This window comes from Carcharodon carcharias, chromosome 19 (genome assembly GCF_017639515.1).
Source record: "Carcharodon carcharias isolate sCarCar2 chromosome 19, sCarCar2.pri, whole genome shotgun sequence".
NCBI classification, from domain to species: Eukaryota; Metazoa; Chordata; class Chondrichthyes; order Lamniformes; family Lamnidae; genus Carcharodon; species Carcharodon carcharias.
In genome coordinates, this window is record NC_054485.1 from 9,508,898 (window position 1) to 9,521,078 (window position 12,181).

General features: G+C 40.8%; 1 protein-coding gene and 4 non-coding genes across 5 annotated transcripts in view; all 5 read left to right on the plus strand.

The window, feature by feature from the left end:
* Positions 1 to 12,181, plus strand: part of LOC121291547 (pumilio homolog 1-like) — a 97,013-nt gene that overhangs the window by 53,582 nt on the left and 31,250 nt on the right. Inside the window, 5 exon segments of the mRNA XM_041212901.1 lie at positions 643 to 736; positions 2,605 to 2,724; positions 6,757 to 6,902; positions 8,095 to 8,233; positions 10,302 to 10,445. Of these exon segments, the coding sequence (XP_041068835.1) occupies positions 643 to 736; positions 2,605 to 2,724; positions 6,757 to 6,902; positions 8,095 to 8,233; positions 10,302 to 10,445 (643 nt within the window).
* Positions 1,818 to 1,902, plus strand: LOC121292037. Its single transcript, XR_005946163.1, has one exon. It is a non-coding gene; the product is annotated as a small nucleolar RNA SNORD103/SNORD85 (small nucleolar RNA).
* Positions 5,727 to 5,810, plus strand: LOC121292032. The gene has a single exon (XR_005946158.1). It is a non-coding gene; the product is annotated as a small nucleolar RNA SNORD103/SNORD85 (small nucleolar RNA).
* LOC121292033 lies at positions 7,250 to 7,336 on the plus strand. Its single transcript, XR_005946159.1, has one exon. It is a non-coding gene; the product is annotated as a small nucleolar RNA SNORD103/SNORD85 (small nucleolar RNA).
* LOC121292034 lies at positions 8,964 to 9,044 on the plus strand. The gene has a single exon (XR_005946160.1). It is a non-coding gene; the product is annotated as a small nucleolar RNA SNORD103/SNORD85 (small nucleolar RNA).

Sequence of the window (12,181 nt, forward strand, 5' to 3'; positions counted from 1 at the left end):
TGGAACTCCAAATCTACATTGGCAACAAGTAATTACAAGTCAGTCACTTTCTGTGCAATGAAAAATTTGGGTATAACCTTTCTTCAGTTAAAATCAACTTATCTGTGCATTTCCAGCAGAGGTCTCTACTACGGGTGTGCTTCATGCCTCTCTGGGCTACAAGGACCAAGTACCCAACAACACGTAGCAGTATTACAATGAAAAATCACCGCCTTCCCCCCTCAATGTGGTGCCAAGTGCCCTTCTTGTTCATCTAATGTGCCTGATTGCTACTAGGAAACAGGGTTATTTTACCTGTGTATTGTGCTCTATCCCTGTTCTCAATATAGAGGATAATATTTATATGCGTGATATTAGAGCTATCCTAAGAGTGCTTGTTTTTTTGCGAGAACATGGGCTTGCTTTTCATCTTTCCTTCATTTGGAAGGGACAGGTAACCCTGAAAGTCTTTCCCTGCTGGATGAATGCAGCTGAATTTCCCTCAGAAATTTGTGTTGAGAAGTAATAGTTTTGAAATAAGAAATGGCACATGGAATTGTAGGAGGAAACAACAGCTGAGCTAGTTAATGGAATAAACGTACTGCATTGGGCTGTAAGCACAGTAAATTCAGTGTGTTTTAAAACTTGTTTTTTTTTGCTTAGTTATTCCAGAGGCAGAATGCATTGACAGTGCAGCAGCTGACAGCTGCGCAACAGCAGCAGTATGCACTTGCAGCTGCCCAGCAGCCACACATAGGTAAGCTATTTCCAAGGGCATTGTGTTATCAAACCAGTTTGTGTATCTATTGTGTACCCACCTAAGTACCTGATGGGAGCTTATTTGATCATTCAGATATTAGTGCAATTCTCAGTATTTAGCTTTGCTAAATGAAGAAATGAGCTGAAGGTTTGCCACAGATAAGCATGAAACCCAAGGTATACAGGATAACCTTGGTGGTAATTGTACATAATTTGGTGACTGTCTAATGTATTGGGTGGAGGGGAGGTGACAGTAAATTCTGGAGGTAGTATTTACTAATGGCTAGAATGACATCTGTGTTACTTGGACAAGAACCCAATGTAACTGGGATCTAGACTAAATGGCCCTGTTTATGTAGTTCATTGACTTCTGGGCTATTGGGTATCCATAGAGATGTGTCAATATGTTGAGCCGCAGTATTAAGTGTGAGCTTAGAGGCTCGAGATGGCCATTTAAATTAAATGTGTTTGCTTGACTGGGTAAGTATATTGTTAAAGGATTTCAAAATCAACTTATAACACCAGCTTTTCATCTGTTACTTAAGAGTCCTAGCTGTTCTGATCATGCTTGAACAAACTGAATATTAGAATTAAATTATGTTTAATTACAGTTTGGTAACTGGTTGGAAGGGGTAAATGGTTTCAGAGACATAATGTGCTCCTTCAATTTTAAAACTGCGGGTTTCCCCTTGAGGAATTTTCAGCAGTTAAGCTGTGACGCCTTCCTTTATTAGTTGTGTTAAAGTGCCTGAAATTATCATTTTATCACAGTACGGCACTGCTGGGCAGTCAAAAGGCACCAATAACACTGCAGTGCTATGCTGTGAGATTATATGGTCAATTCCAAACTGCTTAATGACTGAAAAATTCAGGGCTAACAGGAGAATACTTATATTGCTTCACTGATGATTTACAGTGCAATGGCTCTTTGCTTATCAGTTGGAATAAAATACTTTTTAATGGATTTAGAGACAGCTTTATATAACAACATACAACGTGGTCCCACTTAACCTTTGCATTGATACTATTGTATGGTCCCTTTTTTGTTATAAATGAAAACATTACAATCATTGTAAACATCTGGAAGTGATGGCACTCTTGGCCCTCAGTCAGAAACTATTCAGTATCGAGAACATTTTATGTAGTCTAATGATCTGAGCCAGACACAGCTGGTTGGGGATTGGGTGGGGTAGTTGAAGCCTTATCACTGTTTGCAAGCTAGCTGCACAGGGTGGCCCTTTAGTCTGTTGTGGCAAGACATCACTTGGTGCATTTATCAACTGAAGCAGCAGGAAGTTCATTGTCCTTTTTAATTTCAATTCTAACTGGTTTATGGTTACATTTCTTACTTGGAATCTTGCAAGCAATGCCAGTGCATCAATTTGACTGCGACTGCAGTTGCTCAAATTAAATGTAACATAGTAAGCACCTTAATAATGTATTAGGCCAATCAAATTTGAAATGCGGCTGCAGTGTGTGTATATTACATGTATATGCGCAAGTTTTCTTTTTATGTTGCATGTATCCGTGAACTATTTGACCGAGTTTTAAGTAACAATGAATTGCTAGTGCTAGTTCGAATCAACTTCCGATTGAGTGTAGTCTGCTTCTTCGCTTGCAACAAGTCGTAAGTTTTAGAGTGCCACAATTGTAGAAATAATTTTCTTGTTTTTAAAAAAAAGACTCAAGCAATAATATCTAATTACTTGCATGCTATTGATTTGTAATTGCATTTAATTTGCAACGTTGTAGATGTATGTTTTCAATTTGTGCTTGGTGATTGTAACTGAACCACCACTATAAATGAAAATAAAATTGACATGTCATTCCAAGTACTTTATGTAGGTTCTTTTATATGTTGCACAGGTATGTTTTCAGCAGGCCTTGCTCCAGCAACATTTGTTCCTAATCCATACATCATTAGTGCTGCTCCTCCAGGTACAGACCCCTACACTGCAGGGCTTGCTGCAGCTGCAACTCTAGCAGGTAAAATGCAATGATCTGTATGAAGACACTTAACACTGCTTGATGATTTCTTTCCTTCCGTACATTCCCCTGGTAGAAGGTAAAGACAGGAACTTATCCTTGAAGTAAGTGGTGAAGGGGAAAAGGAGAAATTCCACATTACAATGATAAATTGTCCTGGATAGAGAAGGCTGGATGAGCTGAATGGCCTTTTCCCATTTTTATCTCAGTTAGCGTGTAGTGTAGGAAAGATTTAGATTTCATGTAACCTGGTGAGGCTGGATCCATTGGCAACTGCCTGGAAGTGATGGCACTCTTGGGTCAAGCAGTCTGCACTTGAGCATGAGAGGGGTGTACATTCAAAACTAAACTGAAGAAACATAGCAGTGAGCCATGCAATAAATCCATGGAGCAGGGTCCTTTGGGCAGTGGTGGAAGTAGATAGCATTGATTCATTCAAAAGCAGATTAGATAGATTTCTTTAAGAAAAAAACGTTTTGAGCTATAATATGAGTAATTTGAGACATAGCATAAGTAGTGCTTGGGAGGAACAAGTGACTTTGGGCTTATGGCTCCCTTAGCTTTCCACCACTGAGAATTTTACTTGCCTCATGCCTGGGTTTGAAGTGGATTTAATTGATAAGAGAGATGTTACCATGATTTCTTAACAAATCCGTTATCATTGTAACGTGCGACTGCCAGAGTGGTAGAAAATAAACTAGATGGTCCGTGGTCTGTTTTCATCTTTGTTTAGCCAAAATGAGGCTTGTGACAGAACATGATTGATTAGAAGGTCATGCAACCCCAAAACAGCAGAAAGCTTTTATTTAAAGTTTGTAGCCTGATGGAGATTGGGATTGCAAGTTTCAGCATTCCGAATGTGTGTACTTTACCTTGTGTAAGTTTGTAACAAATGTCAGCTGAGAAATCCAGGACTGGAATCTCTTCATGGTACTCAGAAAGCGAGCTGAGAAAGTGACCTTGTAATATTTAGAAAGCTATCATTTGACACAATAGCCCATGAGGTGGTTCTGAAGAGGTCATGTACCACATGCTTTGGGTTGGATTTTGAGAAGACTCTGCTGCATTTTGCAGATCGTTGAGCAGTCTCTGGATAGGTGATAGTTTGTGAGTGGATGTGGTTTTAACCTGGTTTGTTAATAGTATTGTGCAAATTCAGCAACCTAGACATGGTGCTAAAAGTTGAAATGTTCGGAAAGGCTGCTCCTTATGTTTTCGTTTACTGTTCTCAAAAACTTGCTGCTCGTGTTTACATTGATCATTTTTCTATTAATATAATTGGCTTATGTGTTGGACTCTGTTTGAATGTTGTCACCAAAGGAAGTTATGTCCCAAGGTCAGTGCAAGAGCTCTTTTATTGGATATTTTTGTTATCGTAATAAGCTTTGTTTCAATTCTAGTTCACGTTGTGTGTAATAAGTGACAAAAGACCATTGGCTAGCAAAGTTTTTCTCGGGTGTGGGGTCAGAAGAGAGAGAATTACACTATGATGTTTATATGAAGCTGCTGAAACGTAACTGCCGAAAGGGACAATGAACTGAAGGAATAATTTGTCTGTGGTGGACACGTGCGTGTACTTCATACAGCTGATTTAAAAAAAAAACACACATAAATAAAGGTGACAGTCGTGGTTTATTTAATGGCTATTGTTTGATAGATTAATACTGTTTGGAAGATATTTAAGGTTTATGTGGTATTGGCACCATTCATTCAACATATAGATTTTTCATGCAGATATATGTTGATCTAACAAATCTTCACATACTTAGAGCCCATGAGCTTGAGAGTTGTGGCAATTTATTTGTAAGTTATTATGTATGAAAGTTATTTGATCTAAATTTTCCTAAAAATCCAATAAAATGGAGCCTCTTACATTAGAGAACCATCTTAAGATGCGCCTTACACATTGGGCAAAATTTTTTACCTTGGTGGGCAGGCCCAACCCGCTCGAGTGTGAAATGACGCACGTTGACATCGAGCGAGCACCTGACGTCCACGAGCAGTCGTGCGACATTTCGGTTGGTGGGCGCGCGCCGCAGTCACCGACAAAAGGCCTGTTAAGGCCATTAACAAGGTTATTAAAAGAAATTTTTCGCTGCCCATCCAACCTTACGGTTGACGAGCAGGTGAAAAGGCCAAGCGGCCTTTACAGTTCTTTTGGAAACCTCTTCCAGGGGCGGGATGAGGTTTCCAACATTAAACAAAAATAACATAACATGTTATGTTTTAAATTTCACTTATAACATGTCCCTACTCATGTGACAGAGGGGACATGTTTTATAACATTTTTAATTTCCTTATTTTTTTTTAAAAAAAACTCTCCATCTCCCTGAGGCAGCTCTGTGCCCCAGGGAGATTCTGAAGCGCCTATTCGGGCGCATGCGTGAAGTTCGATTTCGGCACCCCCCCCCCCCCACACTACCACCACCACCACCCCCCACCCAGGCAGTGCTGAGCACTGCCGCTCACATTTCACCCTGGCTGGGTGTAAATCGGCCCGCCACTGTGAAATCGCCTCCAGCCTCGATCACGGGCGGCGGTCGGCTTTCCAACCAACCCCCACTGAGCATGCCCAACGAGGGCTAAATTCTGCCCACTGTGTGCGTCATTTATTTCAGCAAAGTTCCTTTTTGACAGAAATTAGGGTTCTAAAACCCACTGAATCTGTGGTCCAATATTTAAACTTTTCAAGGATGAAATGTGGCCTTCAGCACCATAGGACATGTTTTAAGATTTTTTCTTTTGCAACTGGATGTTAGTTGTGTTTCTGAAATCCTTGTGTTGGACCTATTCGGTGAGCAGTATCTAGTATCCTTTCCAACTGGATTACTGATAACAGTTTGCAAGACAGAATCAGTTGAACCTAATCTAGTCCAATTCCAAAGAGTTTCAAATGCAAGGAGCAAAGAACACATTCAAAGTGTTGCAAAATTCATTGCACAAGTTAAGAACCAGACCATTAAAAAGAAAATCTAAATGTGGCCAAAGATTCAGGGTGTCAGTCTGGCAATGATGACACACTTGCCCTCACTGAGAACAATGTTCGATAATGAGAATTTCAATTTTGTACTCAGACCTGAGCCAGACTGCATTGTTGCTGATGAACCCCCAAATCTATACCTATTGCTATTTATAGTTTTACTTACCAAAGCTATTCTGTTGACCAGGGGAGGGAAGAGATGAACTTATCATTAACTGAAGAATGTGCTTCTATTGGATGCGACCATTGATCTCCTGTTTTTAATCCACTTGATTGATTTATGTTAATACTAGATTGAGCATTTTCTAGGCTTCTTTATTCCATGGTTCATTTCAAGTCCATTTTCAATCGCCTTCCAATGAGCATGCGTTAAAAGGTGTGTATTGTAACCACAAAGTTATTCAGTGGGTCATGTATAAGTTAGGTTTGGGGTTTACTTCACCAATGTTAATGTATCTGGAAGCAAAGAGACACAAAAGTGGTTGACTTAATTGTCAAAGCAACTTTTCTTTCCATCCTCCCTGTGTAGGCAAGCGACCGGCCCCGGATGGCATAGGTGAGATGAATTCACCTTGAAGGAAATCTCGTTCAGCTGTGTTTTGAAGTGTGCCTGTGTAATCTCATTTTTTGTTTAATTGACAAGCATACTGTTATGTATTGGTCATCTTTAGAAGTCATCCTGACCCAGGTTTAATTTTAACTGAGGTACCGACCCATTCCTGGTTTCATTAAGGAATATCTACTATAACAAGCCATACCTAATTGTGCTTTTTTTTTCTTTTTGGGAAAGTAAAGGTCCAGAATTTTATTAAATCATAACCAGCATATATAATTTTACTAACCTATGGGGAAAAAATAGGATTATAAAGATTTCCTTTGTTATATTGTATTGCATAGAAGATATGGCAAGTCCATTAGACAATAAATACATTGTTGGAATATCTAATATAATGAAAGCTTTGTTATATGTTTTCACCTAGATAGATTTTGTGCACTAATAATGTAAATGGTGCAACGTGTGTTTTTTTTTAATCCCTATATTTTAATGTTAGGCCCTGCAGTGGTTCCACCTCAATACTACGGTGTTCCATGGGGTGTTTATCCAGCAAATCTCTTCCAGCAGCAAGCTGCAGCAGCAGCTGCTAACAACTCAGCAAACCAGCAAGCTGCATCACAGGCACAGCAAGGGCAGCAACAGGTAAGTCACCAATCTGTTTATAACTTAGTGCAGGAATGAAGTAACATGTAATACAGGGAAGCTGAGCTAATATATTTTCGTTTGGAACACAGCCATGGATTTTGCCCACTTTAAAAAGTGTTTCAGGGATCACATAGGTCAAATGTGAAATAAAAGTAATCAAAAAATGCATGTTTATTTAATGTGCCTTGAATGAACTCATGTCAAGGAATGCCATTATTACAGTCACTGCCAAATGTAGTTGGTCAGGTTCTTCAGTTGTAGATTATAAAGTTGGATTTAATTCCAATTGTCTCCAAAAGATCTACAAGTGGAGCTAAGTGTTAACTAAGCGTGTTCCTGGTCAGTCTGGCAATGATGACACACTTGCCCTCACTGAGAACAGTGTTCGTTAATGAGAATTAAATCTTGTACTCATAAAGACCCGAGCCAGACTGTTTATATTGTTGTAGGTAAAACTAATAATGTTGGGCTTTTAGATGTTAAAATGATCTTAGTACAATTTTGAGCTGTTGATCTATCCTGGGATTGCACCTTTTAACTTATTTTGCTTGAAATTGTATATATTTTTAACATTTTGCTACACTTTTGTGGACAGCCAGAAAAATTATTAATTTCGGAATAATAATGTTGGTTCCCCAATGGTCCACCTTTGTCCGGTAAATTTCCGAGCCAGAGCAAAAGAAGTATGCCAGCCCATCACAGAGCTTATGGTTGCTATATTTGGACTCAAGCCCTGGGTTAGGAAAGGCAAGCCTGATTCTAGTGCATCAGCTCCTGACAGACATGAGAGTGAGAGTGCAATCTGTCTTGGTTGTGACCTCTCTCCCTCGTAAGAGTGCCCCAAAATTCACTGTCGAGGCACATATATGAATAATGTTCAGCTGGATGAAGCCCCAAAGTGACTTAGCACCTGTACAATAATATTTTAGTAAAGAATAAGCACATTCAAGAAAGGAGGGGAAGAGAATCAGTTAGCAAGGTAAGTCTTCTACCACTTTCCCATAAGTTAATAATGATGCCCTGAGGTAACATTCCTTGCCATCTGGAATAAATCCTCTGTAGCACATTTCTAGAGTCATGAAATGTGATGATCTGTGTTGCACTATCTTCTGCTTGTGATTTTTAGCAAAATCCCATTAAGTATAAAGCAGTGTTGGACGATGACAATATTCCCAATATTTTATCCTAGGTTCTGCGTGCTGGAGCCAATCAGCGACCCTTGACCCCAAATCAAAGCCAGCAAGGGCAACAAGCAGACAATCTGGTAGCAGCTGCAGCTGTGAACTCAGCCTTAGCCTTTAGCCAGGGATTGGCCACTGGAATGCCAGGTAAAATATTGATTGCACATGCTGCACATATATGCATTAATTGGGGGCAGGGGTCAAGGTGGATGGGTGATGTGAATGGTTTGAAGAATACTTGTACATTACAAGCAAGTTAATTGTTGACAATGGTAACGCTTTGTAAAGTTCAAAATGCTGAATTCTGGGAAGTAATCGATCAAGTTTTCTCACTTGCTGAAGGATTTACGATAGGAAATGTGAGAAATGTTATGGAGCAAAATTCTGCCATGTGTGAATAAAATTATAACCAGTCCATTCATGAAAATTGCTTGGAACAATGCTTTTAAGCAGTAAAACTCCTATCACACAAGTATTTAGTAACTTCTAAATTAAAGAAAACAGACTAGCTGAATTTTAATAAACAAGTATTTAAACTCTTCGAATGCTGCAATTCCTGCGGAATTATAAACCTGATTGCAATACCAGCCAGGATTGAATTCCAAGTGCTCATTGTTTGGTTATTGTATAAACTGTTTGTGTTATTGGTGGATCTGCTGTCACTGTTGAAGCACAAGGTCAAAAAAGGAAGCGTAATCATAATTTGCAACTTCAGATGCACAGAAATGTTGGTTAACACTCGCCAGCTCAGTGCAAGGTACCAGTGAGCACCAAAGATATTAGCAGTGATTAATTTTGCACTTAAAAGCAGTTTTCACATAACATTGGAAGCCTTAAAAGTAAAACACTCATGACGATATGTTCATTTTTGAATTTGTCTGGTATTGAGGACACACTTGTCCTCGCTGAGAACATTTTTCAGTTATGAGAACGTGTACTCAAAATAACCTGAGCCAGACATTGTTAACAGTATGATGTTTTGAATAGTAATACAAGCCTAAATACTAATTTCAGTAAAATGCTTCACATTATAAATTCACATGACCTGCAGGCCATTTTAATGGAGTATTATATTCCAAAATATTCATCATATAATCGGTATTCATGTCCGAACGTGTGTTTATGGGAGGGATGATTTTCAGACTTGTTGGAAGATAAAGAGCAAGAGTTTGCAATCACTTAGCACATATAACTTAAAAAAAAATGTCACAAAGCATTTCACTGAGGTGTAGTCAAAGCTGTGGATGTTTTAAAAAAAAAGGTATAGAAATGAAGGGGGAGGTGGGGAATTCCAAGAAGGAATTCCAGAGCATTGGGTCAAGTCGCCTGAAGGCACAGCTGTCATTGGTAGAGGGAGGGCTTTGCACTAAAGACCAGAATCAGTGAAATGGAGAGTCGTGTGGGTGCTTGGGAGCCAAAAGAGATAAGCAGGGACAGGGTCATGATGCAAAAAAACACCAGGAATAAGAAACTTTTGAGGTTTTGGGGTACCGGCAGTCAATGAGGATAGTGGCAGCAGAGTTTCGGATTAACTGAAAAGTGGGAGCTTGGCCAGGAGAGTATTGGAATACTTGTTTTCCCATTTGGAAATGATGACAGCATGGATGAGAGTTTCGGCAACAGCTAGCGGGAGGCAAGTGATGTTAAGAGGCGGAGAGAGGAATATGGGAGGGCAGGCTGGGTGTGAGTGAAGTTCAGCTCGTAGTCAAATACTTCAAGATTGGCCTCACTTAAACTTCCTTTTCTATCCCTCCTGTAATAGTAACTCATTTTGTCAGCAGGCTAGTCACTGATAGGCAATTTGACTACAGGTGACTTCCAAGAGGGGACTTGCCACCGATAGAGTCAGGAGCATCTGAAATTCTTCTCTCCCTCTTCTCCCCCCCACCCCAGCATTGGAGATATTGAGGTTTGTTTTAGTTCCTTTGCCACAGGCCTAGAAAAAATCAAAAAATTAACACAGAGCAGGGGATTGATCCTGTGATGTTTCTGGTATGTATGATGGTCACACTCTGCACTTTAAATTTACTAGCTGAGATACTGAAGACAAATAGACCTTTAATGAATGCTGAACTGTAAAGTGTCGATTACAAATTCTAAATGCCAGGCTGTTTCATATTACTGTATTTCCACTTTGGCATCTCTTCATAAAAGCTTAAGTCAATATGTAGTATTATATACAATTAGGTATACCTAGAGCACTCTTTTATTTCAGGTTATCAAGTCCTAGCTCCAGCAGCTTACTATGACCAGACTGGTGCTCTGGTCGTGAATACTGGGGCTCGGAATGGCCTAGGAGCTCCTGTAAGGCTTGTTGCTCCAGCACCTGTAATCATAAGTCCATCTGCAGCGCAGGCAGGTAAGGTTTGTCTGATTCAAAATTGGGAGGAAAACACTTCCATTTATAAGCCTATCAATTTTTTGTTGTCTGTTGTAAACTGAACATTGTGTCATTTTAGATGCCAACTCCACGAATCTGTTGACACCGCAGGAGATGTTTCCTTTCCACAAGATAATCTTTAGTTGTCTTCATATTAGTTATTTCTTTTACAGTGATGCTTTTGCAGTTAAAATCTTAAAATGGCTAAAGCACCGAAGGAGGCCGTAAAAAAAAAAAATGTCCATGCAGCACAATCAAGCACCTGAAAGCATAACTCATAAAATTGCTGTCTCCAGATATTTCTTTTTATTTCCTAATGGCGATTTCATCCTGCCCTTGGATAAGATTTCATGAACAATGTGAAGGCCGATTGGCCCTTCTGCCAACTGCGTTCAATTGCGCTGTTAATGGGCTTAATTGTCGGCGGGCGTTCTTTCAAGCGGAAAATTGTGCTCGTGCGCGATGACATCAGTACGCTCACCCAGAGTCATCTCGCACGATTTTACACCCGATCAGGTCGGGCACACGCCCGCCCGCAGAACGTAAAATTCAACCTCCTCCTTCTCCTCCTAAGGAGAGCAACCCCCAGCTTCTCCAACAGCCCCATTTATCCACGTAACTGAAGCCCGAAGCCCTTCCTTCCCTGAATCTTTTTTTGCACCCTGTCTGATAGCTTCTCATCCTTCCTAAAGTGCCAGCCAGACCTGGGGGACACAGTTCCATTTGAGGCCAAACCTGTGTTTTGTAAAGTTTCATCATATACTTCCTTGCTTTTGTACTCTGTCACTAATTACAAAACTCCAGATTCCGTGTGGGCATTTAACCACTTTCTCAGCCTGCCCTGCCCCTTCAATGGCTTGTGCACATAAAGCCCCAGGCCTTTTGAGTTGCCGAAATTGGCAGCCCACCCGCCATATAAATAATCAAGGGTCAGTTGGACTTGTTACCAAGTCAATAGACCCTGATAATCTGGCTGCCCACGCCATAAAGCGATTGGTGTGGTCAGTTGGATGGGGGGGAAAGTATTTTCAAAGGGCGGGAAGGGGGGGTGGGTTTTATCTACGGGGGCTGCCCTTTGTGGTTCAGGGGGTGGACCCCTAAGATAGAGCACCCCTCTTTACCTGCCTACTGCATTAAACTCACCATCCACCCCCTTCCCTAAGCTGGCCAAACCCTCCCTGCCCAAGACCCCAGACTTGCCTGACTCCAGGATCCATTGGCAGCCTCCTTCTTCCTCATTGTAATCCCGGCAACGCCCACTAATGTGCTCTTGGCACTGCCCATTGGCCGGCAGCTCACAAGGGTGGGACTTTATCCCCAGTTAGGGTTGGAAATGCCACACTGCCCCTATTTAGCCTGCCCACAATGTGTCATGGCTGCAGGACCGGCTGGTGTGGAGCAGGTCGGCTCTACGCCAACTTTCCCTCTGCTGGGGGGGGAGGCGGGAGGGCAATTCCCCTTAATATTCTGCCCGTGGAATTTTTTATTGCATCAGCTTTCGAATCCCGGAATGGCAAATTATGAACTTGAGTGTATCTGGTAATCGTGGAATGATATCTAGAACAACGAGTGCCAGATTACTGTAAAAATCAAAACCAATAGGAAGGGAACCTCCACCCCTGCATAGCCTGGCCTACATATGACTCGAGTTCACACTGCATTCTTAACAAGTGATGCATTTGCTAGAAATAAGGTGACTTGGCCAGTATTATCTA